Source organism: Felis catus, chromosome E1 (genome assembly GCF_018350175.1).
Source record: "Felis catus isolate Fca126 chromosome E1, F.catus_Fca126_mat1.0, whole genome shotgun sequence".
Lineage (NCBI taxonomy): Eukaryota > Metazoa > Chordata > Mammalia > Carnivora > Felidae > Felis > Felis catus.
The window spans coordinates 11,359,623-11,387,309 of NC_058381.1; the positions used below are offsets into that span (position 1 = coordinate 11,359,623).

The following is a 27,687-nucleotide window of genomic DNA, read 5'->3' on the forward strand; positions in this document are numbered from 1 at the left end:
AAGAGCTGCAGGAGGTGAGGGCGAGAGCAGGAGACTGGCATAGAAGCTGCCGCGTGGTGGTCCGGGTGACCGACGCCGGGGGCCTGGCCCGGGCTGGAGGCAGCGGAGGTGGAGGGCGGTGGTGGGATGCTGGCGTATTTTGCTGGTAGAGCCCACAGGATTTACAGAGAAGTCATGAGTACCTCTGAGGTTTCCTTACTGAACAAGGGGGAGGATGGAGAGGCCAGTGGCTGAAAGGAGGAGGAGCGCGGGTGGAGCAGGTAGAGGACAAATAGCCAGATGTCAGCGTTGCACATGTTGGCCTTGCCAGGGAGTTGGGGGGGGGGGGTGGCACTCTGCAGAGGTCAGGGCTGATGACATCAGTTCGGGAGCCAGTGGTATCCAGCCAGTGTTGAAGCCACAGCTCTGGAGGATGGCACCAGGGAATGAGTGCAGATGGAGGAGAAGGGATGAACCCCGGGGTCTGCACCGTCTGGGGACAAGGAGGCAGTGAGTGGCCGTGGAGGGGGGCAGGGCGCTGCGGCAAATGGGCACACGGGTCAGGTAAGTTGAGGACGCGCTGGATGTGGCAACGCGGAGCCATAAGGGTGGCCCCAGTGGAGCAGTGGGGGTGAGGGTAGTTACAGCCCGACGGGAGAAGGTTCTAGCTAGAAGGGAATGTGGTGGTCACAGGGGTGTCCGTGCCTGTGAACGTGTCAGACGCCACTGCACCACACACGATTTAGTTGGTAAATCATAAGGTGTGTGAATTACACGTCAATAAAGCTGTTACTGAAAAAGGAAGAGGGAGGGAAAGGAGTCCGTTGCAGGGAGTCCATCCTGCGGAGCCCGCTGCGCACAGGGGAATGGCGTGCACACCAAGCTACGCATTGCACGGAGACGCATTCCATGCTGGACTGTCCAACAGTGCGTGGCGGATAACACACACCTAGGCCTTTCTTTCTGTCATAGGTGCGTGTGTTGGGGGGAAGAATGTACGTTAATTTGCTCTGACTTACATGTAGAGACACTAGGAAAGATATTCACGAAGTTCATGAAAGTGGCTATCTTGCTGTCAACTTTCCCATTATCGGTTGGATTTCTGAAGCATGTAAGTGTATTTCGGATCCAGATGAACACACCAAAAAGGAACATTTAAAAAGGAAAAAAGTAGGGGCGCCTGGGCGGCTCCGTCAATCAAGCGTCCAACTCTTCATTTCGGCTCAGGTCACGATCTCGCGGTTCGTGGGACCAAGTCCGGCGTCGGGCTCTGCGCTGAGAGTGGGGGGCCGGCTTGGGATTCTCCCTCTCCTTCTCTCTCCCCGTCCCCTGCTCTCGGGCGTGCACGCTCTCTCCCTCTCTCAAAATAAACATTTTAAAAATAATAATAATAATAATAATAATAAACGTGGAAGTGGAAAAAAGGAATTGGAAACAGTGAGTGGAAACACCCCGTTCGAGGAGCTCTTGGAAGAACGTCAGGGCCTGGAACCACAAAATCCAACCCCATTCTCTGACCGTATGTGCCGTTTGAGGAAACTGAGGCCACGGCAAAGTCATGTAGCCTCTGCCCCCGGGTCTCCTCGTGCTCATAGTACCTCCCACTCCCAGGGCTGACGCGGCATCAAATGAGTGCGAGAGCCTGGCACAGTGACTAGCCTGGAGTAAACTGCCGTTATTAGTAGTAATATTATTAGTATTCGTATTTTATCATCGTCGTTATTATTTTATTATTATTATTTTATTATTGCTGGAATCGTTATTACAGCCGGCTGCTCCCGTCCGCTCTGGGAAGGTGGTCTGGGTGAGGGCCAGCAGCAGGGCCTGCTCCCGTGACCCTTTCTGGTCCCTGGGGCCCAGGCTTGCCCCAGGCTATAGGGATAGTGTCCCCAGTCGACCAGGGCTACCCTTTGTCTGGTGGGCCTGGGTCCCACCTCCTTCTCGGTGTCCCCAGCCTCTGCAGCAGGCACAGAAGGGGATCACGTTTCTCATCCGTCCATTCATTCCTTGACATTGATTGTGTGTCTGCTGTGTGCCAGCCACTGTGTTGGGTGCCGGGGCGGGGGGGGGGGGGGGGGAGGGGGGGGTCACAGGGTTGAGTGGCACCAGGCATGGTCTCTGTGCTGGTGGAGCTCCCGGTGTCACGGGGACACAGACTCGAAGCAAAAAGCCGTACTGAGGGGAAACTGCAGCTGTGAGAAGAGTTCTGAAGGCCAGGCCACAGCCCAGTGCACTGGAAGACCAGGAAGGTGCCCCTGAGTAGGTGACCCTGAGCCAAGATCTGAAGGATGAGAAAGAGCTGATCACATGAAAGAGGGAGCAGGGTTCCAGGCAGATGGAACAGCATGTGCAAAGGCCAAGTGGTGAGAGGGGCAAAGTGATGCAGAGCATGTAAAGCGAGAAGCAGCCAGGATGGCAGGAGGGACCTGCCCCTTGAGACAGGGAGGCTGGAGTGGGACCTTGGTCTCCATCCCTAAGGTCGTGGGGACCCTTGGCACGATTTCAGGCTGCCAGGATGCTATGACCAGATATGCATTTTGAGAGTAAAAATAACCAACACTGACAACTTTTACTCTGTGCCAGGCTTGGTCCTGAATGCTTTGCTATCATCACTGAATTCACACGATGTGTTAAGGTAGGAACTGCTATTCCCGTCTTCTAGATGAAGGGTGCTCTATTAGGTTACATCACTCAGCGGAGAATCCCCAGCGAGGAAGTGAGAACTACTGGGCCACACAGCGTTCATTCAACCCTCACTACAACCTCGGGAAGTAGGTACTGTTATTCTTCCCACGTTACAGGTGGGGAAACAGGCCCAGAGAGGTCTAGTAAGTTGCCCGAGGCCACACAGCTTGAAACCAGATTCGAGCTCGGGGAGTCCGGCTCCAGAGTGTCCATGCCCTCACCCACTGCCTCTCCCTGCTTCTTGGAAAGTGGTGCGGGAAAAGCTCTTGGGCCACCGTGTGGCGAAGGATGAGGAGGGGACGCACAGCGGAGGCCGGGAGAGAGAGGACAGCGGCTCGATCTGGGACAGCTGTGATGGAGCGCACTCAACACAGCCAGTGAGGGGCTGCGCGGGGTCTGGGGGGAAGGTGGAGCCTGGGGGACCCTTGGGTTGGCTTGGTGCAGCTGCGCGAACGGGGGAATCATTCGCTAAGATGAGCGGGGAGAGGCGGGAATACGACGGGGTTGGTCTAGGACACGGAGGGTTGGGGAGACAGAGGGAAGTCGGGGAAACTTAGACCCGCAGGGCAGATGAAACAGAGGCAGGGGGTGGGATGAGCCTGTGAAGGAGGACAGAGCAAGAAGTCGGGGGCTTCCCACGCCAGCCCTTAACGACTGTGTGGGGTAGAGGTGAGGCACGGACTGTGCCAACCTTGCTGGGCCTGGTAAACGTGGTTAGAATGGTCGCCGTTGGGCGCCTGGGTGGCTCAGTCAATTAAGTGTCCGACCTTGACTCAGGTGGTGATCTCATGGTTCGTGAGTTTGAGCCCCACATCTGGCTCTTTGCTGTCAGTGAGGAGCCTGCTTCGGATCCTCTGTCCCCATCTCCGCCCCTTCTCTACTGGTTCTCTCTCTCTCTCTCTCAAAATAAATAAATAAACTTAAAAAAAAAAAAAAAAAAAAAAGGATGGTCACTGCTCAGCAATGTGCAGCATCGGGCCGGGGCAGACTGACGCGGGGGAGGGGTGCTCAGAGCAGCTATGCCAGGAAAAAGAGGTGGCCACGGGGAATGACACGTCCAGGGGCTCGTAATTGTTTCCGTGGAGGAGCTGTGGGCCTGTGAGCCGGGGAGAGAGGCCTCAGGAGAAACCATCCCCGCTGACATTTTGATCTCAAGCTTCCTGCCTCCAGAAATTGTGAGAAAATAAATTTCTGTTGCTTAGGACCTCCGGTCTGTGACACTTTGGTTACGGCCGCAGGAGCAAACGAATAGACTCGTTGGCAGGTCAATGGGACAGATTCAGGAAGACAGGGAGAGAGAGATTGAGAGAACAGAGGGAGGTTGAATTATCCATGCAGTGTGAAAGCCCTGAGAAGGTGGCCCGGACTTGGCCTCTCCATCATGGAGAAGTGGGTGCAGATGAACACAAGCGTTTGGGGGTGAGGAGTTTCCTAGCTGGGATCCAAGGGGAGCAGGGGGCGGTTAGAAGAGCTGCTGAGGGGGTGCCCGAAGCAGTCGGAGACCCTCCCCCACAGGTGGTTCGAGCTTCCCAGCACTGTTTCCGGGGCCAAGCCAGAGGGCATCTGGAGGGCGGCTGAGAAGGATTCTTGCCAAAGGGGGTTGGGGACAGAGGCAGCGTGGAATCTCAGCGAAGCTGAGGGACAGGGAGGCAGACACACAGGGGTGAACATTCTTGCCCTGGGCTCCTTTGCACCTGAGTCTTGTAAAGCTGCAGGCTGGGCCCTCTGGGAAAGCAGCCCTGTAGTCTGCGGACAGGGCTGAGAGAGGGCTTGGGTACTGTTGACCTTCACAAAGACAATCAGGTTGTCTGAGCAGGAAGGGACTTCTATCAGCCCGGCCAGAGCCTCCTAGCACAGAAGGCCCAGGGAGGGTGAGAGGTGGCAACAGGGGTGCCCAAACCTTGGAGCTCACCCTGGTGGGGTGGGGACCTCCTCCAGCCCTAGGGGTACCTCCTCTAGCATCGGGCACTGCAAGCTGCCAGTTCACACCGACCTGGGGGTGCACAGCATGCGGTTCCTTTGGCTCTCACGCAGGCCCATGCCAAGCCACCGACCCCGGAAAGCCAAAAATTCAACACAGAGATACCGGTTGCCCTGATCTAGGAACACACAGACCTGGCCCAGGAAATAGTCCGTCCGTGGTGAGGAACACGGCGGCCCAGTGGCTGGAGACTGACAATGCCTGCCCTGAGCCCGTAGCCTGGGGACGCCCAGACCTCTGGCCTCATCTCCCACCCTTTCACAGCCAGCTTGGCAGACAGAATGGGCCTGGATCTGATGCTCTGCGAACACAGGCCCCTTCCCTAACTGTAAGGCAAGAAGTGGCAGTGGCCATCACCCAGGCAGAAATGCTTACTTGGGACCTCATGGCCAGGCCTTGTGGCAGTCGGGAGAAGGGCTGAAGTCAGCCACTGAGTACTCACCTGTCTTGGCATACCACCATCACTAAGAGGGGAGCTGTATGGGCATCATGCCCGCTTTATGGATGAAGAAACTGAGGCCCAGGGAAGCACCTCACAGTGAGTTAGGGGCAAGGCCCAGCTCTTCCACTGCCCCCCTCCCTTCTTCCCCTCGCTGCAACCTGTGGGGAGGTACTTGGGCAGACCCCAAGGGCCCTGGGCCGGGGTCTTCTTACCTGAGTCCTGTGGGCTGCTCCCTGCCTGCATGCCGCCTAACGGGGGTCCTGTGGCTGGCCCCAGGAGCATGGCCAGCCTAGCAGAGCAGCTCAGTGTTGCGGGGAAGGGAGGCCCAGCCCACCACGCCGACCGCCTGGGGCCCCATGTATATTTAATGATGTCTATTATTCCTGTTTTGTCTCCGGAAAGGAGCCTGAGCAGCTGACAGAGGAGCCAAGAACAGCCTGGAAAGCTGGGCAGTGGGCCTGCTCCACACTCCAGCTGGATCCGAAGACCCCAGGGGAGCCCTCTATGCCTCCTGCCAGCCCGGTGCCTGGTAGCCCCACAAAACCTGTTACCATTCACTCCCAAGAGGCACACCTCCTCCAGGAAGCCTCCCCTGTGGCCCAGAAGACCCAGCTGGGGTCCAAATCCCAGCTCTGCACTTAGAAGCTGTAGAAGCCCAGGGCAAGGTGCTGCCCCTAGAGAACAGGCTGCTGTGGAGACAGCTCCACACCGACCGTGGCACGTAGCGAGGACCCTCCAGGCCAAGGCCTGTCGACCTCCGCCTTCCGAGGCAACGGGTCTTCTACCCAGCCACCTTGCTCTCCCCTGTGAGTGCTCAAGGACCTTCTGGGGAGGCAGCTTACCTTGGCAGCCAGGCCCGGCCTCAGGAGGTGCCACACGGAGAGCCCACAGCCTCCGGCCAACCTTCTAGGGCAGAGACCGCCCTGGAAGACCCCACATTTCCTATGCACCCCGGACTTGGGCCTGCTCTTTCCCAAACCAGGCACCACCCCCCCTCTGGTCATCACGCTCGTTGCTGGCCCTGACCCAGCCTGGCCACAGACTTCACCAAACCGACACAATTGTCCTCAGTCTGAACAGGAACTGTTTTCACTCTTTATTTCAGAAAGGAGAGCGGAGACCAGGGGCTTAGAGAAAAAAATACAGAAACCAAAAGCCAAAGCCTCTGCTCCAGGTGTCCCTGCAGGCTCTGGGTCCTGGGGTCCGTGCTGGGCAGGGGCTGCCCTCGGAGGGCAATACTTAGGACTCCTCAGGCTGAGGAAGGCATGAGCTGGGGCTTACAGCCACCATGAAGCAGCCTGGGGTGGGGCCGAGGGTCTGTCCTGGGAGGCGCCCTCCCCAGGCGCCAGCAGGCTCTAAAGGGCCAAGGTGCAACAACAGTAACTACGGCTTCCAGGGACCCGGGCAGGGTCAGCTCCTAGCCCCAGCACCAAGCAAGCGCCATCGATGTCAGGCCCCGGCTGTGGGGCAGCGGGCAACTTGCTTCTCCCGTGCCTGAAGGGAGCCAGGGGGAGGGTTCCAAACACGAGGGGCTAGTCTCATGGGAAATGCCACCAGACCAGCCCAGGTCCCCCAACCATGTCCCTTTGCCCCAACACTCTTCATCATCTGCCTACTGAAGAAACTTCTGGAAACAGCAGAGACTTGAGAGACCCCTTCCTGGGGTGTATGTATTTGTATTTTTCCTGTTTGGGCTTTGGGGCGTCTTGCTGGGGCCGACTCCCCAGGGAGGCAGGGCGGGCAGGCAGGGCGCCCAGCAAGAGGCACTACTTCTTGACAATCTGGATGACATCTTCGTGCTCCATGGTGTGGGTCAGGCCCACCCGCTGCGGGCTGTACTTGGTGCTGGTGCCCTAGGTGGGGAACAAGGCAGACGGGCCCTGTCAGCCTCTGCACTGAGCAAGGCCAAGGCTGATAGCTATTACGGGAGGAAGGTGGGTGGGTGTATATGTTACGGGATAGATGAATGCCAGAGGCTGAAGTGGGGGCCCCATCACTGGCAACACCCCCCCCCCCCAGACAGGAAGATGTCCCCAGTGGACTGACCATCCCCGGATCCCAAGATGGGAGAGGCCCAAGTCCAGTACGGGTCAGCACGCACACCCCGTAAACTGGGACACCACGCGGAGTGGCGTGAACGCCTTGCTTCTGCCTAACCCGGAGGCTATGCTGCTATGCTGGGCATGACCCCGGCCCTCCTCCTTCCCAGAGACTCACCCACACCAGCGCGTACTTGAACTGGCTGGCAAGTGACCGGTGGATGCGGTGGCACTGGGGGACGGGAGAGGGTAACAGTGAGATAAGTACCAAGCCCACCGAGCCTAGCCACACACCCAAGCCCAAGGCCTCCGCCAAGTAGCAATCCCCAAGGCAGGTGCTCACACAGCACTGGCCTTGTGAACACCACAGGCTCAATCCACAGGCGGTCTCGTGCATGGCTGCAGGCTCTTCTGATACTCCCACTTCCGGGTTGGCCCAAAGGCCATGGAGCTCACTAGAAACGTTCTCGAAGCCATCAGAAGAAGGTCTGGACCTGGCTGTCGGCAGGCTTCCGCTGGCCTTGCCTGAATGCCAACCCTGACAGATGCTCCTTCAGATGGGTGACGGTAGTTTTCAGGTCACCCCACCTCAGCCTGGAGTCACCATGCCTGGCCACTGTCCCCTGTGACCTGGAGCCTCCCACCCATGACATCATCCACCTCCACCTCAGGAATCCCAGAGCTCTTAAAGGAAGCTGGAAGGAGGGGAACTTGCAAGGGCGGCCAGCTCTTTCCCGGGGGCCCCGGGTTGCGCAGGGGAGGGGGGCTGGGGAGACAGCTTCCGTGGGGATGCTGAGCCTGTAAGAACATTTCCTGAGCACATACAGGCAGCCGACCTGACGGGGCCGCCTCTAGGTGGCCGTGGTGGCCAGGACACTGCTGCCAGTAATGAGCACAGAGACCCACACAAGTGGTTCCAATGCTATTTTCTAGAGCAGAGAATGAAATCCGCTGGCCCAGGGGTCGTCTCTGGGTTTTATGTCTTCCTCAGCTTGACCCACAACAATGGAGCAGGGCCGCACCCCCGCAAGGACTCCCCTGGGACCCTGACAGCTTTGGGAGCACGGAGCGGGTGCTCCTGCCCTCGAGGCAGACAGGGCGCGCGCCCTCCAGCCTGCCACAGGCCCCACCGCACCCTAGTGTCTGTGACACTAGGAGCCATTTACCACGGGGCTCGGAGAAGTTTCTCCGCACTCGCATCTCTAGCAATGGGGGACAATGGCAGGTCATGGACGGCCGTCTTTTCTACTATGGGAAAGAACGTGTCGTTCGACGACAGGAAGACCACTGCTGCTCAGTGCCCACTGTACCCCCCCATCTTGAGAGCCCTGCAAGGTCCTCTCTGCCTTGGAGGCTTACGGCCCACGACCCTTTTGGAAGCGAGGCCTTTGCCAGCTCTCACTGAATCCGTACCGGGGCCTAGGCTGGGTGCATCGCAAAGGCCCTGGGGGTGGGGGTTCAGTTACCCCCAGATGAGGAAACTGAGGCACAGGGAGGCTGACACAGGATGGGGGAGAACCAGAATATGACCCTCGGTCTGCCTGGCTCCACTGTTCTACCTGGGGCCCCGCTGCCAGCTTCCAGCAGGCCTGTACTATACTTTGTGGCATCTGGGACAGTTGGGTTTCCCAGGAGGGAAGCACCTGTGGGGAGGGTGAGCAGGGAGGAGGAGGCCAGTCCAGGCTCTGGAGCAAGGCCCCCAGAGCCCCTCCCCTACCTCACTGGACCCTTGTCACCTCCTACCCCCGTGCGGCTGATGACAAACAGCCAGCATTCCCCACACTCACCCCTGCCTCTGGGCCTTGGTACCTATTAGTCCCACCACCTGGAAAACCCTCTCCTACTGCTATCTCCCGCTTTTCTTCCCGGGAGTGGCTGAAGTCCTACATCCTCTTGGGCAAGCAGCCAGGGCCTGAGAGGGTTGAGGAAAGTACCCACAGAAGGTGCAGGGTAACTCCACAGAGGGCCAGCACATGGGGGCACCCGTATCGACAGCTGCCGGGTCCCCAAGAGACACCGCAGCAGTCACAGGTTCCGAAATAGGCCTGCAGCGGCAGGGACGCCCCCCGTCATGAGGAGTGATCTGAGGGATGCGGCTCCTGCCGGGCGTGCTAGCGTTCAAGGCCGAGCCCTGCCCTTTTGTATCAGGAACCTCTAGCTGGCAGAGGCCTCGGGCTGGGCTTGCTGACTGAATGCACGCATGAGCCCAGACAGCAGGCTGGCCTACCACCTGTCCACAGTACACATCCTGAGAAGAAATGAACTAGATGGAAAACAAACCCCCAAAAAACCAAAGCCTAAGAAGTTGCCTGTGTCGACCTGGAGTATTGTTCCAGGCGCTTGAGCCATCATTTGCTCCCGCAGGGCCCAATACACCTCTGAAAAAGATGGTGCAGGGTCACATTGAAGGGACAGGTGACAGCTGTGCCTGCAACAAAACTCTAGACACAGAAATGCACCCTCCTCTCCCTGAGCCCACAGGCTCAGCCCAGAGCCCCTCTGCCTCAGGACCTTTGCATACCTTGCACCCCTGCCTAGGAGGGCTTCCACCACCCCTAAACCTTCACTGTCAGGTCCTACTTGGTCTACAGGCCCCCATGAGGACACCTCCCCCCAAGACCACCTGGCCTCTCTGTGTAGACTCAGGGTCACTCCCCGTTCCCTTACTTTGTTCCACTCCCCGTTATGTGTGACTGCTTAGCTCTGGGATTGGGTATTTGGCATCTTTGACCCCGATGGACCCTGTTCTGGCAGGAACCGGGGCTGCTTTATCGTTGGTGCTCGATAAATGTGTGTTGAGTGTAAAAAGCAATCACAGCCATCCTGGGCTGGGGGGCAGGATGTGGGAGCAGGGAGGGCTGCTGGGGGCTGACTGAGGGACAGGAAGCCAGGAGGGGCCGAGGGCATGGAGGCAGTAGCTCTGAGCCGTAGGCACCGGGGAAACACAATGTGGAGTGACAGCACAGAAACGCCCCAGGGCAGTGGCTCTACCCGACGAACACCTGCACAGCTGTGGCTCTGAGCCTGCAACACCCAGACGTGACAGGACAGCGACGACCACCGCCTCCTGGACACCTTCCAAGTGCCAGGCGGCACGCTGACTATTCACACGCTGGACCTCCTTCAACCCCGTCCTCTAACCACCACTGGGGTAGAAAGTGCCAGCCCTGCCGGCGGGAGAGGCCCGGTGGCTTCATACGCAGCAAGAAAGGGGGGCCGGGATGCAACCCCAGGTCTAACTCCAGAGCCCGCGCTGGGCCACTCTGCTATTGAGCCGGCGGCATCTAAGAGTCAACGGGAGAACCTCAGCAAAACCCCGCAGCAGGGACAGAGAGCTCCCTGACCCCACTGTCCCGACAGGTCTCGGCAACTCACCACGTGCTCCACGGAGGCCCCTTTCCGGAGGATGATGGCATCTGTGAAGTCCGGCCTCTCTGCAAAGGTAGAGGGAGGCAACCACAGTTACGGCCCCAAGCTGCTCTGTGCCCTTCCATCAGGGGACAGAGGCCCTTCCAGCCCCTTCCAGCCTTGGCTCAACCTTCCCCTCACTATTTGGCACACTTGCCCTACAGGTCCTCTTGCAGGGTTCTACAACCTTGACTTTAACACAGAAAATAAAAATAAACCCACATCCAGGAGGGCCGGCAACCCGGTCAGCCATGAGAATAAGTCCAGCCACGTGAAGCATCTGGATGGAACTGGTAAGCCATGGCAGCCAGCTGCCGGGGACCGGTCAGAGCTGCTACATCTCCTCCCTTGCCGACAAGGTCAAGGCTGATGCAAAGTGCCAGAACTCAACTGCAAGGTCACAGGGCGTGTGAGGTGTGCAACCGGGGGGGGGGGGGGGGAACAGAATGAAGGTTCCTGTGTATTCACTGGCCTGACCCAGGGGGCGTGCTCCTGCTCAAGGAGGCTGGGAGGGGGGTTACTGCTGTAGCCAGTGGGGAACCACAGGACAGCCTCTATCCCACTGCCCCTCCCCGCCTCAGCTCCCAAGGAATTCATCAAGACCAGCAGTCCCAGGAAGTGGCCCTCTGTACTGTAAAGGCTCAGCCGAGGTCTCTAGCAGCCTGGGGTAGAGGGCGGTGACAATTCCGAGATGGGAGAAAAGCTGAGATCTGTACGGGACAGGCTGAGCCAGGGGCACAGGGTCCGCACGCAGAGCGTGGCCGCCCTATGGGAGGGTGAGGCTCAGCCTGTTTCCTGGGCCACACGCCGCCTAACTCACGTCCTCTCTTCTTGGTGTAGATGCAGGTCAGGGCCAAGTACTCCCAAAGCATCTCAAGCAAGTAGTCCAGGTTCAGCTTCATGCCGCAGCTGCCAGGGAGGAAAGCGGCCGGTCAGAGTAGCCCCATGGGCTCTGTTCTCGACAGTGAGAACTGCTTTCTCACTGTTGCAGGGGACAGCCTCCATCTGGCTGGCCCGGGGAGAGAGGCCGGCGTGGCCCATCTGGGAGCCGTGGGGAACGGAGCCTGTAGTTCTGACGGCGGCTCGACACTTCAGCTGCCAGCACCTCCGGCCACCACCACGGTCACGCCCAGCAGAGCTCAGCGGTCTCTCCTGGGGGTCCCGGTGGCATCTGTGGAGGGCACGTGGCATCTCTGAGGGACACAGGGCGCCAGGGGGTGGGGCTTCCCTCCTGACACCTGCTGGAAGGAGAATGCCGAGCACAGCTCAGCCCAGGCGGGGGTTTTGTTGAGGGGGTGGCTCCTGGCTTGATCGTTTGTAGAGGCATGAGCCTGAGCGGGCACCTTGACCTCCACTGACACGCTGTTGGCATAGCAAATGAAGGTGTGGTGAGGAGGTGACCTCATGCCCTGAGAACTGGCACATCCTTGGGCAGCCCCTGAAGGCAGCCTGGGATATAGCGGCAGGAGAGGAACTGAGGCGGTCTTTCAGGAGGGATGCCAGCGCTCTCCTGCTCTTGGCGGTAGCTGGCAACGCCTGGGAGGGGGCCCGGGACCCTCACCCATCATTTGCACCAGTCACCCCGCCCCCTTGGCCGCTCAGCATCTGGTTCCCCGTAAGCCCTGCCTCAGTGTGAGGCTACAGACTGCCTTGTGATAGCCGGGAAGCCAGAGAGCGGAGCACACAGGTCGGGCTGCTCCCAAGGAGGAACTTGCAAGGACACTGAAAAATGAACTACAGGGGTGTCGGGGTGGCTCAGTCGGTTGAGCGTCCGACTTCGGCTCACATCATGATCTCGCGGTTCGTGAGTTCAAGCCCCGCATGAGGCTCCATGCTGACAGCTCAGAGCCTGGAGCCTGGAGCCTGCTTCGGATTCTGTCTCCCTCTCTCTGCCCCTTCCCCACTCACGCTCTGTCTCTGTCTCACAAAAATGAATAAACGTTAAAAAAAAAAAAAATGAACTACAGTCCCCAGGACCCACCGCTCCAAGGAGGGCAAGGATGCCCCCCACCCCCCACCCGAGGACTTAACTTCCCTCTTCCCTCTGCCATGCAGTGGTAGCCGCATCTTCTGGAGGATTAGAAGCAGCTGGCTCACACCCTAGGGATCTCTTAAAGAATTTTTTTTAATGTTTGTTTATTTTTGGGAGACAGCACAAGCAGGGGAGAGACAGAGAGAGAGGAAGACGCAGAATCTGAGGCAGGCTCCAGGCTCCGAGCTGCCAGCACAGAGCCCGATGCAGGGCTTGAACTCACGAACTGTGAGATCATGACCTGAGCTGAAGTCGGACGCTTAACCGACTGAGCCACCCAGGCGCCCCTTGGGATTTCTGAGGTCTGCGGTTAACTACTAAGCTACGAAGCCTGTTAACAATTCTTATCCATTTACCTTGGTGGATGAAATCCTTCTGTTATCTTAACCAGAGCCCATCCCACATCATCTACTCTGCCCAGGCCGATCCAGGGTAGGACCAGGCCAAGGTCAAAGCCGTTACTAAGATGGTCTACTCTGGCCTGGGTGCGTGTGGGGGCTCTGCCTGGCCAACGTGGTGGGGAGGCCTGACGGGCTCACACGCACACAAGAAGGTGTTGGGACCCTCACCTGATGACCACACTGTTGGGCTTCCGGGCCAGGCGGTCCACTTCTTCCATGGAGATCTGGTCAATTTTGTTATAAACCTGGGATTGAGAAGATGGAGGTGGGTGTCGGGGAAGGAAAAGAATACAGTAGCGCAGGAACCGGGTCCCCAAATGCCGCGGCCCTGCCCACAGTGCCTCCCTCCGCGTGCCGGAACACAACAGGGGCAGGGGCCGATGCCAGCGTCCTCCCTCCCCTGCTGCCTCAAGGGTGGGGAAACGGTGCAGGGTCCTGGGACCGCTGTCCCTCCCCAGAAGGGAAGGCTGGGATAGAACCCGGTGTCAAGCTAGGGAGGTCTGCAAAACTCATGCAGCCGCCAGGGAAGAGGGGCAGGGGGGTGAAGGCAGCTCCGTGCTCTTCTTGCCCCTCGGGGAAGCTTGTCTCCCATCTGGGTCACCCCGGGGCCAGCTCCGCTCCCACATGTGCGCCCCAGGGCCCAGTGCCACTTACATACAAGCAGGGCATGTACACCCGGTTGCCCACGATCACATCGATGAACTCATCCGGGGAGCAGTCTTCTCGGAAGAGCACCTCTGCGTTGAAGATCTCTGAGGGGCTCGGATTAAGGGCCACCTGAGCGCCAGCAGCCACCAGCGCCCCCGCAGGAGAGGGGCCCGGATAGCCGGTTAGGAAACACGGTGCCGAAAGGGACCTCGGAGGTCATCTGCTTTGGAGGTTTTACGAGCTTTTGAGGTTTGGGGACTGCCCTCGTCGTTTTTCAAAAGGAGCCACGATACATAAAGCTTCAGTCAGTGGTTTCCATCTTCTCCATTAGGCAAGAAGAAAAACGGACTTGCCAGAATCCCCAAAGCACCTCAGTGGAACCCCAGGCTTCGGTGCCAGGAGCACTGTCTGCGAGCATCGGTCTAACCCAGCTTCCCTCATGCAAAGCTCTCCTCTGGAGGCTTGCATACCTGCAGTGACAGGGGCCTCATCACCCTGCACACAGCCTGTCCCAAGGTGACTTCTTCACATGCTGAGCTGCTCTGCCTCTGGGGCCCTGCCCTGTCCTCCAGCACCCCCGACAAGCAGCCAGGCCCCTGGTTCTTCCTGAGGCTTCCCCAGGCCAGGAACCCCCAGTCCTCGGGCGCTGTTTCCCTCACCATCTCATCTTCCTTCCAGATGTGACTGGCTGCCAGTGCCTAGTACTTGCCAGGGAGTTAGGAAGCCACTGCTGAGTTCACGGCTCTGGCCCAGCCAGCCCGCAGCTTGGTGAGCATGGAGGCAGGGGGGACGGGAAGTGTCCCACGTCACTGCCGCTTTCCTGGCAGTCGCTCGGATGGAGCCGGGGGGGCCTGGGGTGGTCTGCGATCATCCTGGGCCGCAAGGCCTCCCTCCGGTCTCGGGCGGCCCCTCCCCTGCCCTGAGGGCTCTGGGCCCTCCCTTGCTGCTTTTGGGAGGATACTGTACTCGTGCAGAATCAGCTGCACCAGCTTTTCCGAGCACTGGGTCAGTGTGACTGTGGAGTTAAAGGAGATGCCACCGCCTTTCTTGGGCTGGAGGAGAGAGGAAAGGAGAGCGGCTCACAAAGGGGCAGCTGCAGTCATCCCAAACCCGCCCGTGCCTGGCCTCCTGGTGAGGGGGGGCCTCACCTTGAAGTAGATGTTGGGCTTGTGCTTGTTGAGGCGGATACCCACTGATTCCAGTTCCTTTTCCAGCAGAGACCTGGGAAGAACCCCCACGAGCCTTCACAGGTGTCCAGAGGCAGGCCAAATGGCTTCCCTGTTACACAGGAAGCCCCTGCCCTTCCAGAGGGAGGCCAATGCCCTCCTACCCACCACTGGGAACCCAGAACGTTCCTCCTCAACAACCCAAAGCTGCTGAGGAGCCTCTGGACCTTCTGCCCAGTTCGAGGGAGACTGGCTGGGCCTGCGACTGGCACGCAGAGGCAGGCCTGCTGTGCCCCTTAGCCAGCAGGTCAGGGCATGAATAAGGCTTCTGTTGTTTGGGCCTGGGCTCCCACTGGGCTCTGGGCAGCAACTGAGGCACCTTGGCCTCTGCAGGCAGGAGCCAGAGCCAGCATGGGGCTCACGGGTGACACAGGCTTCAGTCGGTGCAGCGTACCACAGTCCCCAGCCTCCAGACATCTCCACGCCAGATGTAAGCCACTCAGAGAGGACGCTCCAGGCTGACTGCACGGGTTTAGCCTGTGGACAGTCCTGCTGCTGCTCCCACGTGTGAGAGGCCCAAGCGCCCCGTGGATCACCCATCATGATCAGGGACACAGCAGCTGGAGCCACAGTGTCCTACCAGCATGCCCAGGGATCCCCACTGCCCCCCAGACATGTTAGCCTCCCCCACCCCCCACACTCCCTGCAGACCTCTGCACTTCTCCCTTAGTGGCATCCAGCATCATGATGACGACGTCAGCCGTGCGTGCCACAGCAATCACCTGCCGGCCACGACCTTTCCCTGGACAGGTGGAAGGGACACGGTTACACAGTGACATAGGCACAACCCGTGTGACCCCCACCCAGGCCACGGAGCCCCAGACTCCTGTCCTCTACAGACCCATCATGGTCTCTGCCATATGCCAGCCCCTGGCTGTGATTTCCTTGCCACTTTTCACTAATCCGTGTGCTGTTTTCCTCCTGAAGACTTGTTTTAGAAGGTAATCTGACATCACCACCTCAGGAGAAGTAACATTCTCCTTCTGTCCCTACCCTGCAATAGGCCACACGCTAAGCGCTTCGTGAACATTTCCTCACAACCACCCTATATAGTCAGTGTTATCAAACCCATTTTATAGATGAGAAAACTGAGGCTTGGTTTGGAGCTCATCACTTGCCCAAGATTACAGAGCCAGTGTGCTATCAGGATTTGAACATGTCTGCCCTTTCTGGAAATGGGGCGATATAACCCACCCCCAATCCAAGGGCTGCAGAAGGGATCACATGAGACACCACAGGAAGAGGTACTTTAGGAACTGCCACACAAAGGTCAGACCATGTGGTTATTGCACCACCAGAGAAGTCAGGCACCTTGTCAAGGTCACAGCACTAGGATCCAGGTAGTATAGATTTCAACCATGATCTGCCTCCCTCTTTGGAGAATGGGGGGCTGTGTCCAGTGATCTTCACAAGCCAGGGGTCTCCTGTCACTACCAAACGTACTTCCCCCACAGTGGCCAGACCACACCAGGGCCCCATGATGCTGCTGGGACAGCAGGTTCCTGGGGGACCATCACCATTTCCACCAGCCCAATTCAAGTAGGCAGGACTCTGCCCTGATGGGGGCAGTGGGGTACGGAAACGTGCAGAGGAGATGGCAACTGGACCCCCGGGGAGAGGTCCCGCTGCCCAGCCTGGACAGGGTTACTAAACCAGAGAGGTGGGCACCGACCCTGGCCCTGCCACTTGACGGGTGAAGAGTCATTTAGGGCAGACCCTTTACCTGTCTGTCCCTGCGGTTCCTCCTGGCTATGAAAGGGAAATAATGACACTTCCCAAGTCACAGGACTATGTGAGGATTAAGTGAGATAATGGTCAGCGCAGAGCCCGGCACTTAGCCAGTGCTGGATAACCATCAGCTGGTTACCGTGTCCGCAATGCTGCAGGAAGCCACCGGAAGCCACAGGCATGTTCCTATCTCAGAAAGCAAAGACAAGGGGCGCCTGGGTGGCTCAGTCAGTTGAGTGTCCGGCTCTCAGTTTCGGCTCAGGTCATGATCTCACAATTTCATGGGTTCAAGCCCCACATCGGTCTCTGTGCTGACAGCGCGGAGCCTGCTTGGGATTCTCTGTCTCTCCCTCTCTCTCTGCCCTTCCCCCAGTCACACTGTCTCTGTCTCTCTCAAAATAAGTAAATAAACTTAAAAACTTAATAAGTAAAAAAACTTAAAAAAATATTTTAAAAAGCTTAAAAAAATAAACTTAAAAAAGTTAGTAAACTTAATACATAAACTTAAAAATAAACGTAAAAAAAAAAAAAAAAAAAAACCTTTTCTTAAAAAAAAAAACAAAACAAAGACAAAACAAAGGACAGGGCCCCAGGACTAGGAGCACGGCCTGAACTAGCCAGCTGCTAAGGGGCCAGTCCTTGCAGGGGTCTGTCCAGGGACACACCATGGAAGTGGGAACTCAAACCTGCCAGGTAAGCTACACGACCTTGTACAGGTCCCTTCACCTTGCCGGGCCTCAGTCTCCTCGGCTTTAATACGGGGTCTGCCAGGACCGTATGAGGCCAGAGTCCCTGAAGCACAGGGCATTGAACCCACCCCTACCCGTTGAGCCCTGCAGCCATGTCCAATTTTAACGGTGAGGCCAGTACAGCAAATCCCTACAGAAGAGGATGGGCTGGGGTGCAGAGATCCACCCTGTTTCCCACCCGCCTGTTCCCACTCCCTACCTTGTGCTGCACCTTCAATGATCCCAGGAAGGTCCAGGAGCTGGATATTGGCTCCTTTGTACTAGGATGCAGAGGAGAAGGTAAGGTGAAGAGGGGTGACCGTGGGAAGGGCTTGCCTGAACCCAGGGCCCCCACTCTGGCCTGCAGCTCAGGGGTCTGGGAATCCCAGGGCTCAGCCTCGGGGGCCAGGTCTAAGCCTGCTCAGCCTGGCACAGCTCCAGCTCCAGATCCTGCAAGCTGAGGAGCCCCCAGGCACAGACTCTGGAGTTTTTGTAATCCTACCCACCCATCACTGATGGTAACAGCACCTTACAAAAATATCACTTCACCGCGGAGGCTCTGGGCCATAGGACCCCAGCTACCCGAGGCGTTGAAGCTTCACAGAAAACAGAGGGATACAGCCAACCACCACCAAGTGACCCAAGCCGGGGTGGCGCGGGCCAGCGGAACACAAAGGGGCACCAGCAAGAGCGGCCAGGTGCTGGCCGGACTCCCGGAACCAGTCAGGGTTCCAGGCAGGCATCTCTGGGGTCCCAGCAGCCAGAATCCTCAGAGGTACCACTGCTTGAGAGCAAAGAAGCTCAGTTCAGAACCCCCCCTTCGCCCCCCGCCCCCCTCAGGGACACCTCCACTCATGACTTACAAATATATAATCGCAAACCCAAGCATGTACCCTTTCCCCTTCTGGAATCCAGCACACCTCGACTTACTTCAATGACTCCAGGGATACATGTCAGGGTTGTGAATTCGTAGGACGCAGCTTCGCTGGCTGTGGAGGTCATTAGACTCAAGAAGGTAGACTAGGAGGAAAAAGAGGTCATTGCAGTGAGGAGTCTTGTCCCAGCCTCCTTCGAGAATCCCCACAGGCCAGGAGCCTGCCGGATGCAGGCATCACAGAGACTCCCTCCTCCGCCTCAGGGTGGGGACCTGGGTAGCTAGAAAGAAAACAACAGCTGGAAAAGTCGCCTCTGGCTCTGCCCAGGGCAGGTAGGGCGCCAGAAGGACACTCTATTCCTCGGAGGCGTCAGGGCCCATCTCAGGTGGACACAGGGACCTGGTTTCTAAGTGGGATCCCCAACTAAATCAGGGGCCCCTCTCTAGCTCCACCAAACCCTCCAGCCTTTCCTGGGCCCCAGAGAACTTCAAGCAGGCAACAGCCTGTGGCACTCAAAGTGGCTGCTCACCCAGGGAGGGGTGAGATATGCAAGGAGGCAGATGAGGTCTGAGACAGAGCCAGACGGCAGGAGAGGGGGCTGCCAGGCAGGAAGGGTCCTGATGGGAACATTTATGCCACGGTTCGCTGCGGGACCAGAGCCATGGCCTGGTGGGGAGTTAGAATGTGGCTCCCCTGGGCAAGAAACTTCATCCTCTGAGCTTAGAGTCCTCACGCATAGGCTGGCCATCTGCTCGCTCCCTACCGCATGGGGCCACGTGGGGTTAAAGATGATGAGGCACCCGAGGCGCCAAGCCCCGAGCATGGCGAGACCACGGCGATGGATGCAGTGGCCCAGAGGGCCAGCAAAGCAGTGGGCAGAGCCAGAAGGGGAAGAAAGCCAGCCCTGGCCTCCTGCCCCCATCCTAGTCGCAGGACACCTGGAATAAAAAGTCTGAGACGCAGTGGTGACGGGGCCGCCTGGACCGTGCCCCTCGCTGGCAACCGGAACGGCTGGGGGCACATCTCACTCACATATCTTCAGGCCTTGAAGGAAACACTGCCCTCGAATCCAGAAACTCTCCACTCTGGGGACCTCTTAGAAACTCAAGGAAAGATAAAAACCCGGTGGGGTAGACAGGTATGGACAGGTGGGGCAGCCCGAGAGCAACGGCTGCCGAGACGCTGAGTGATGGCGGCTGGACGCTAACGGAAGGCTCTCTGGCCTCTGCAGCGGGGAGGCTGGGCCCTCCCATGGCTGGAGAGCCCAGATCCCCAACAGGACGGTGGCATCTGGCCACAGGGCAGACCCTCAAGGGCATAGCCCTTGGTAAACAAGATGGCTTCTCCCAGCCTGGGCTTCTCATCTGGAAAAGAAGTCCTCGGCAGGTTGGAAAGTAAACTCAAAATAAAAGGTGAAAACGGATAGAGTCCATGATAAACACCTGAAGAATTAAAACCTGAAAATACTTACCTGTCACTCTGTGGGACAGCTATGACCCAACATCTTGCTGGTCATGTATAGGCAACACATAAGCATTTGTCCCGCCTTTCCAGGAACTTTTTCAGGCTAACCAGACAGCAACACTGATGAGAGAAAGTGCTACTCTCTTGAGGAACATCAGCTAATTAGTGAGGAAGGAAGAAGAGAACTAGAAAGTCGACATCTGCAACCACTAACAAAACTCACAGGCAAGGACAATTCTCTGGTGTCAAGGACACCAAGAGGACGTCAACGGGGCCTGACTTCTGCACACTACTGTAGGCACACCTTGCAGGGCACTTTGCAGTCCCCTGGGGTGGGGGTGGGGGGATGGGGAGGCTAACGCCACTATGCAGAGGGGAGACAGGGTATCCCTCCCCCTAACCCAGTGGTTCTGGAAATGCAACCAGCTATCAGGGGCTTTCCGGCATGGTGCAAAACGAGGTCTACCCCCTCTCCTATGTGGAACCAGGCCCCAAGTCCCAGGTTCCTACCTGACTTCTGGCTCACAGGAAGAACAACGAACAGACGAAAAGGTTAAGGCACACCACAAGGAAGCAAGCAGACAACTGCAGAGCATGGGCTTTCTGTAGGACCACTGTCCGGTCTCTTGAGAGCTAGGGTCTTGACAAAAGGGACTGTTCTAGATTAAAGCAGATGGAGGAATAATACATACAGGGGCCCCATGTGGTCCTAGAACAGACCTCCGTTTGGACAGATAAGCCGCAGAGGTCATTTTGGGGCCGAGTGTTGAAATCAGGATATGGTCCAGGCATTAGGTGGTTACTATGTTACTGTTAATCTTGTCTAGTGTGATAGTTTGTGGCTCAGCAGGAAAATATCCTTATCCTTTAGAGATAAAGCTTAAATACTGGGGTCAAAGGTCACAAAGCATGATGTCTGTAATCTAGTCTCAAATGGTTCAGTCAAAACAACAAAAGCCCACTGGCAGACGCACGCAAATACACACAAATACCAGGAGATGGAGCAATATGGCAAACTGATGGACCCAGATGGCGGGGACACTGTATTTGTTCTTTCATCTCTCCTGCAAGTTTGGAAATTTCTATTACACAAAATTGGGAAAAATGAGAAAGAGACAAAAAGACAGGGATCTGGAAACCACACCAGGACTGAAGACTGTGCGGGTGGCCAGCTGGCAGAGGGCACGGCTGGGGACAGTCCCACCTCTCCAGAGGGGCTCCTGCAGCGCTGGCTCCTCCTGAAGGGCTGAGGCGGGAGGCCCCTGCGCTGCTCGGCGTCCAGTTGAGGAGTCATAAGCACCATCACTACAGGTATCTGAGCGCTGGCCAGGTAGCCGCACGCCAAACAGGTGCTCGGGTTTGGCACGAGGGTTGAAAGGGGCAGGCTGGATGGACGCCAAGCGGCCTGGGGGGAGGGGGGTCACAGTGGCTCCCTTCCAGGGCATTCATCACCCTCGGCTACAGCAACCTTCCCGTCCTCATCCTACCTGCACGGATGATAACGAAAATGACGTCGTTTCCCGAGCCCGCACAGATGGAGGGCAGGGGGCAGTGCACCCACCCAACTGGGTACTGATAATAAGGTTCAACTGGGGTAACAGCGTTCCCAAAGATTAAGAAGCACCTGCCTGTCATCGGGAAGGAACCCTTCTGCAGACCTTGAGGCAGAGATTCGGCCAGCTCACAGCCCAGCGCGGATGCAGCATCACGTGTAGGGGTACGTGAGCAGACACTAGAGACATTCCTACTGTCCCCACATGGTGTTGGCTACAGCTCCTTTGGGGGGTAAATGGCAGTGTGCTGACGGCCATTTCTAAAACCCACATCCTAGAGCTGCTGTGCTCACTTGGCCAAATGCGTCCTCCACAAATACCGGCTCCAGTTCACAAAGATCCACGCACAAGGATAGTGACTACAGCACTGTGTGGGCAAACAAAAGCCTGGGGGTGACCTAGCTACCATGGCAGAGGAGGGAAGGAGCAGACTATTGATGACACTATGACCACAGTGAGGGATTCTAGGCAGCTGTTAAGAGAGGAGGTAACTCTGGGGCGCCTGGGTGGCTCAGTTGCTTAAGCGTCCAACTTTGGCTGCTCAGGTCATGATCTCATGGTTCGCGAGTTCAAGCCCCGTATCAGGCTCTGTGCTGACAGCTCAGAACCTGGAGCCTGCTTCGGATTCCGTGTCTCCCTCTCTCTCTGCCCCTGCCCTGCTCACACTCTGTCTCTGTCTCTCAAAAAGGGAATAAACGTTAAAAATATATATATATTAAAAAAAGAGAGAGAGGAGGTAACTCTAATGTATGAATGAGACAGATACCCACAGGGGAGTGAAAATGCCAGGGCCCAATGTAGCCCTAATCCCATTTTCAGAGAGTGTGTGTGTGTTGTGTGTAGACAGAGCGCAAGATCAATTCCCACCTCCTGTGATACACACACCCATCATATAGGCCAAGGGGAAAACAAAACCAAACCCGTACAAAGCATAGCGCTCAGCCTGTAGTTAGCACTCGGGAAGCGAGAGCTGTTACCAACTTCCCCTGATGCTAGTCCACCAGCGTCTGTCCAAGCCACCTGGTCATTGTTCCCTTGGCCTATATCTGAGCTGGGGTCCCCGCTTCCGACCTATTATCTGCGCAACAGCCAGAACGATTCTGCTACGAAGTGAGTTAACACCCAAATCTTGGTTTCTAAACAGCATTCTCAGAAGAAGAAAAGGAACCAGGGCTCCCTGGAGATAACGGCCGATTCTAGGGCTGGGGCAGGGAACATACATGATGAGCCTGAAGTATCTCGGTGGTACCAGAAGGTAAGGAAGTGGTTCAGAGCAGCCTTCCTGAACTCCCTGACATAAACTCCACCCCTGCCCTGCATATTCCTCCACAACAGTCCTCACCAGTCTTCCACTGTTTGCTTACTGTCTTTTCTCCCCTAAGAAGGGGAGCTCCGTGTGGGCAGGGACAGAACTATCTTGTTCCCTATCGTATTACCAGTGCCTCGCAGAGCCTGGCACAGGGTGCGCACTCAATAAACGTTTGTGCATGATGGATGGGTCAGAGGCTGAGCGGAGACAGGAAACGATGGTCACCAGGCAGGATGATAAAGGGGTGGGACTTGGGGCGCCTGGGTGGCACAGTCGGTTAAGCGTCCGACTTCAGCCAGGTCACGATCTCGCGGTCCGTGAGTTCGAGCCCCGCGTCGGGCTCTGGGCTGATGGCTCAGAGCCTAGAGCCTGTTTCCGATTCTGTGTCTCCCTCTCTCTCTGCCCCTCCCCCGTTCATGCTCTGTCTCTCTCTGTCCCAAAAATAAATAAACGTTGAAAAAAAAAAAAGTAAAAAAAAAAAAAGGGGTGGGACCTGATCCTGGGGGAGGCTGGGTCTTCTTGGTCCCTGGAGCGAATTCAGAAAGGCAGCGCGAGGAGGCGCAGGCAGTCGTGTTCGGAAGACAGGCTGCTTCCTCCCCAAGGCCCACGCTGACCATCACTGACCTTACCCACAGAGGGAAATCCAATCAGCGCCACACGGGCGTCACCCGACTTCATGACATCGAAACCCTCTCCTTTGGATGAGGCCGATTTGGACGGTTCCAGCAGCTGGGCCCGATACTTGGCGAGTTTTGCTTTCAGCAGGCCCAGATGATACTCAGTGGCTGAGGGACGGAAAGCAAGACAGAAGGTAAGTATCCAGGGTATCCAAGCCCCGTGGGTCAGGTGCAACCCTACATACAACCAAAGGCTGGCTGGAAACATCAGAACCGGATGGCAATCGTCGAGGAGATCAGCAAAGAAAACACTCCTTGTCTCAAAATGCCGCCTTAGCCTCTCACTTCATTTAGGATACAAGCCAGTGTCCTTATTAAGACCGCATGACCCCACGTCAGCACCAGGGGACAGCACCACTCCCTGGGGCGTGCCGGAGGATGTTTTCTGTGGTCAGTGTGATGGTGAGGTCCCCATCGCCATTTACCAGACAGGGGCCAGGGACACCAGTGGCCCTACAAAGCGTGAGTCAGTCTGGCACAGCCAAGAATTGTCCCGTGTCCCATAGGATTTTTTCACAGCCCTAAGACATATGTGGAGGGAAAACCTGGGTTAGGAGCACCAGGGCCTAGAGCCTAACTCTCTTTCACAAAAAGAAACCCCCAGGACATTTTCTTACAGCGTTAATAAACACTGAAATTTCCAGGAATGCGACTGCTGTGTACGTCAAGGAAAGAGTCTAGCATGTTGTGTTTCAAACTTTACCCAGAGGTGCTCACCATCTTGGGATCCCAGGCTGCTCACAGTGATGCTTCTTGCAGGGTACCTGAGTCACCAACATAACACACTGTACACCGGTGTAGATCGTGGCTAAGCCCACATACCCGGTGATTCTGCCCAGAGGTGCAAATATCTCACTTCATTATAACGTCGCTGTACCTTGGCTGTGCCCCAACATTTAAATATTGAAATAAACGCTATTTTAATTATAAATTACTTTCCTTTCGCTCTGCCTTTGTATTAGGATTAGTGCACGATACTGATTTTTCTCAAATTCGGTGTGTACAAAAGTTGCACAGTGACGGGGAGTGGTATTTCACGACAGTAAAGGTGTCACAAAATCTTCACTAGAAAAGTGGGCTGTGGCTTAGTAACCTGGTCCCTCACTACTGCTCCAACATCTCCTTCCACTCTCTCTTATTTACTATATTCCAGCCACAGTGGCTTTCTTTTTGCTTCTTCGGGACATGCTGACACCCTTCGTGCCTCAGGATCTTTGCATTTGCTATCCCTTCCGTTTCAACCTTGTCTTCACGGGGCCGGCTCCTTCTCGACATCTGAGGCTCAGTTCGGATGTCACCTCTTCAAAGAGGCCTCCCCTACTCAGCCGGAGGGGGCGGAGGGGGCGGCGGGCAGTGTCCCGCAACGGTAAGTAACCTGTGCTAGAATCCCACCCTATCATTCCTGGCCATTTAACTTTGGGAAAGTTCCTTAATCTTCTTGTCTATCAGTTTCTCAATTTGCAAAGCGGGGACGTTATCAGTAGTAACCACTCCACTGGATTTCTGTAAGGCTTAAAGCACTAAGAATAATGCCTAGCACCATTAAGCACCCAGGAAAAATTGGGTATTATCATGATCCACAGTAACCCCTGCCCTTCCTCAGGCCCCCGCTCTGCTTCATGACCCTGTGTATGGTCTTCATGGCTCTTACCACCATTTGAAACTATCTTGTTTCTTTACTTCCCTCACTCAAGCGGGGCAGGATCCCCAGTCTCCCGTGGCGCAGGGCAGGCACTCAGGAAACGTCTAACAAGTGAATGAGTGAATGGATGGCAGGGAGTAGTCAAGAATGGGTTTGGCAACCGTCAGGTTCATCTGGACCTTCCTGGCACCCTAGGTCGCTGAGATTCTAAGCACCTCTTGAAGGGAAGGACTAAGTCTTAATCCTTAAATCACCTTTCCATCCCCTTCTCTACCACTGTCAAAATGGCAGCACGTCTGGCCTCCCTGCTACTTTGCTGCCCTGAGAACACAATTCAGACTCTTTCCCATGACCTACAAGGCCCTACATGACTGGCCCTTTCCTTTCCCATCACTGCACTCCAGCCCCAGACCTTCAGATCCTTGAACAAGCCAAGTCCGTTCCTGCCTCAGAGATGTTCGTTCCCCTGCTGGGAACAGCGTGGCCCCAGATCTTTGCATGGCTGGTACCCTCTCATTTTGGCCTCAACTCAAAATGTCCCCGCCTCATGGAGGTTTTCTCTGATCATTCACCTTAGCAGGCCCAGCCCCCACCTCCACCCTTGCTGTGTCACCCTGGTCTGCCTTCACAGCATGTATTGCTGGATGAAACAATCTTATTTGGTTGTTAGTTTACAGACTACCCACTGGAAGGTCAGCTCCATGAGGGCAAGGATGTGCCTGCTGTGCTGATGGCCTTAACCAGAGTGCCTAGCACACGATAAGGGCTCTGCTAAGATTTACATCATGAGGGGCACCTGGGTGGCTCAGTTGTTAAGCGTCTGACTCTTGATTTCAGCTCAGGTCATGATCTCAATGTTTGTGAGTTCGAGCCCCTCGTTGGAGTCTATGCTGACAGTGCAGAGCCTGCTTAGAATTCTCTCTCTCCCCCTCTCTCTGCCCCTACCCTGCTCATGCTCTCTGTCTCAAATAAACTTTAAAAAAAAAGACTTACATAATGAATGAATGAAAGATGCCCCCAACTTCTCAGCCTCCAGAACTAAATGGAGCCAAGGAAGGACAGACACTGAGATTAGCCACCTAATATCCCCTGCTTCCTGCTCCTGCAACCCCAAAGCAGGACTGGCTAGGCACTGGGCTTCACTCGCCCTGGCCAGTCGTATCCCCCATTACTCCAGATCCTCCTTCTGTTCTAGAATGTTTTAGACCTAGAAGTCCCATGAACACACCACGCTCACCAGGACTCCCATGCTTTTCCCTCCACAGTGCCCCTCACCTGCAGTATCCTCCCCTTAAGCAGCTCAAGCCCCACCTCCTCCTGGAAGCCTTCTTGGGTGTCATCATTTGTTTCTCCCCACTGCTCTTCTCCGGTGAGCTCTTCCAGCCCTTACAATCTGAAGCCTAGATTTGATCCTTCATTATGTGCTACCTCTGTCGGGGGTTTACTCTAAATACTGAGTGTTTCCCATGTGCCTAGTACTTTGCACATGCTATCTAGTTTAACCTAGTTGTGGGCTAAGATGAGACAGGGACAAATGAGGACATTGAGGCGCAAAGAGGTGAAGTGACTTTCCAAGCTTTCACGGCAGGTACTGGTGGCGCTGGAGTTCAAATCCAGGTCCGCCAGACTCGAGTCTTGATGGCCTCTGTTCCCGAGGTGCTGGGTGAAGCTGGAAAAGGGGTACCTCCTGGTGCTGGGTACCTGTAAAAGGGGTCCTCCTGGACTCGCCAGCACAAAGCGGGGCGAGCGCCAACTCCCCCAGGCCCGACCACCGGGAGACCCGGGTTTGAACCCAGACCATGCCTCTCTGGGTCAGATGCTGGCTGCGCGCTGGGATTTCTCTACTCGGTCACCTGGTCTGGCACCAAGCAGATCTCACAGGGATCGTTTGCACTTAGACCAGCGCGTTGGGACCCGGATCCTGCCTGGTCCTGCCTGCCTCGGCGCGCTGGGAGACGAGGTCACGTCTCTGGCACTTTTCTGCGGCCTTCGAGCCCGCTTCAGCTCTATCGCTGGAGTTGTTCCCCCATTTTACAGACAGGAAAACTGAGGCGGGCAGAAAGGAAGGCCCCGCCAGGCCGGCCCTCACCCTTGTTCTTCTGCGTCCGAGCGATCTCCTTCTCGATCTCGGAGATCTTCTCCAGGATCCCCATGGTGGCGGCTGAACCGGGCGCACCGACAGAGACGGCAGCGGCACCGGGAATTCCGCCCTCTCGGCGGCGGCCGAATTGCGTGCGCCCGGAAGCGCACGGAGAACAGCGTCCTCGTGCGCCTGGCGCTCCGGGATTCAGAGTCCGGGCGGCCACGTCGAGCGGAGTGCTAGACACAATTGGTTCCGCCCGCTGGGCCGGCGGGGCTGGCCTCCCCACCGTCGCCAACTAAGAACCGGGGCGGGGCCAGGATGGGCTGGGGCGGGGCCGGGGCGGGGCCAGGCCGGGGCGGGGCGGGGCCATTTTGTACTGGGCCAGGCGCGAGCTGGGCGGGATGCAAGCTTGGGAGACAAAGAGGGAATGTTGGGTGAGGAACCCCGAACTTTGGGTTCCAAGCGCACCTGGCTCTGCTGGTGTCAAAAATCGCTGAGCTGAAAGCTTGATTGATGGCTCCTGTTTTGTGTAGAGGTTGAAAGCGGGTCCCCCTTACCACGTTAACGAAATGTTCCAACTTAGCCTTAACCACCTGCCATCAGATGCCTCCTGATGTGGTGCATTATAAAGTAGCACCTCCTACGTGGCATTCTTGCCAAAAAATACCGTATCTGAGTTTAGACACGAGGAACCATCAGACAAATGTAGAACGGGGTACGTTTTGTAAGACACGTGGCCAGGGCTCTTCAAAATTGTCAATGACTAAAGGTGCGATAGGGAGACTGT

General features: G+C 56.7%; 1 protein-coding gene across 1 annotated transcript; it reads right to left on the reverse strand.

The window, feature by feature from the left end:
* Nucleotides 1–6,168: 6,168 nt before the first annotated feature.
* DRG2 (developmentally regulated GTP binding protein 2) lies at nt 6,169–27,095 on the reverse strand. Its single transcript, XM_003996342.6, has 13 exons — nt 26,907–27,095; nt 23,123–23,283; nt 18,228–18,317; nt 17,518–17,578; nt 15,493–15,583; nt 14,764–14,836; nt 14,577–14,667; nt 13,622–13,719; nt 13,136–13,212; nt 11,355–11,443; nt 10,502–10,560; nt 7,305–7,358; nt 6,169–6,940 (listed from the first exon to the last, which is right to left on the reverse strand). The coding sequence occupies exons 1-13, from the start codon at nt 26,968–26,970 to the stop codon at nt 6,854–6,856; spliced, it is 1,095 nt and encodes a 364-aa protein (XP_003996391.1). The 5' UTR covers nt 26,971–27,095; the 3' UTR covers nt 6,169–6,853.
* Nucleotides 27,096–27,687: the final 592 nt, after the last annotated feature.

Excerpts from the sequence above, each read along its gene's own strand:
- DRG2 (XM_003996342.6), bottom strand. The coding sequence starts at position 26,970 with ATGGGGATCCTGGAGAAGATCTCCGAGATCGAGAAGGAGATCGCTCGG. Across the intron at positions 14,837-15,492 it reads ACTAAGGGAGAAGTGCAGAG|GTCTCTGCTGGAAAAGGAAC; the intron begins GTCTGCAGGGAG and ends GGTTCTTCCCAG. Across the intron at positions 13,720-14,576 it reads GCTGATTCTGCACGAGTACA|AGATCTTCAACGCAGAGGTG; the intron begins GTATCCTCCCAA and ends CGAGCCCCTCAG.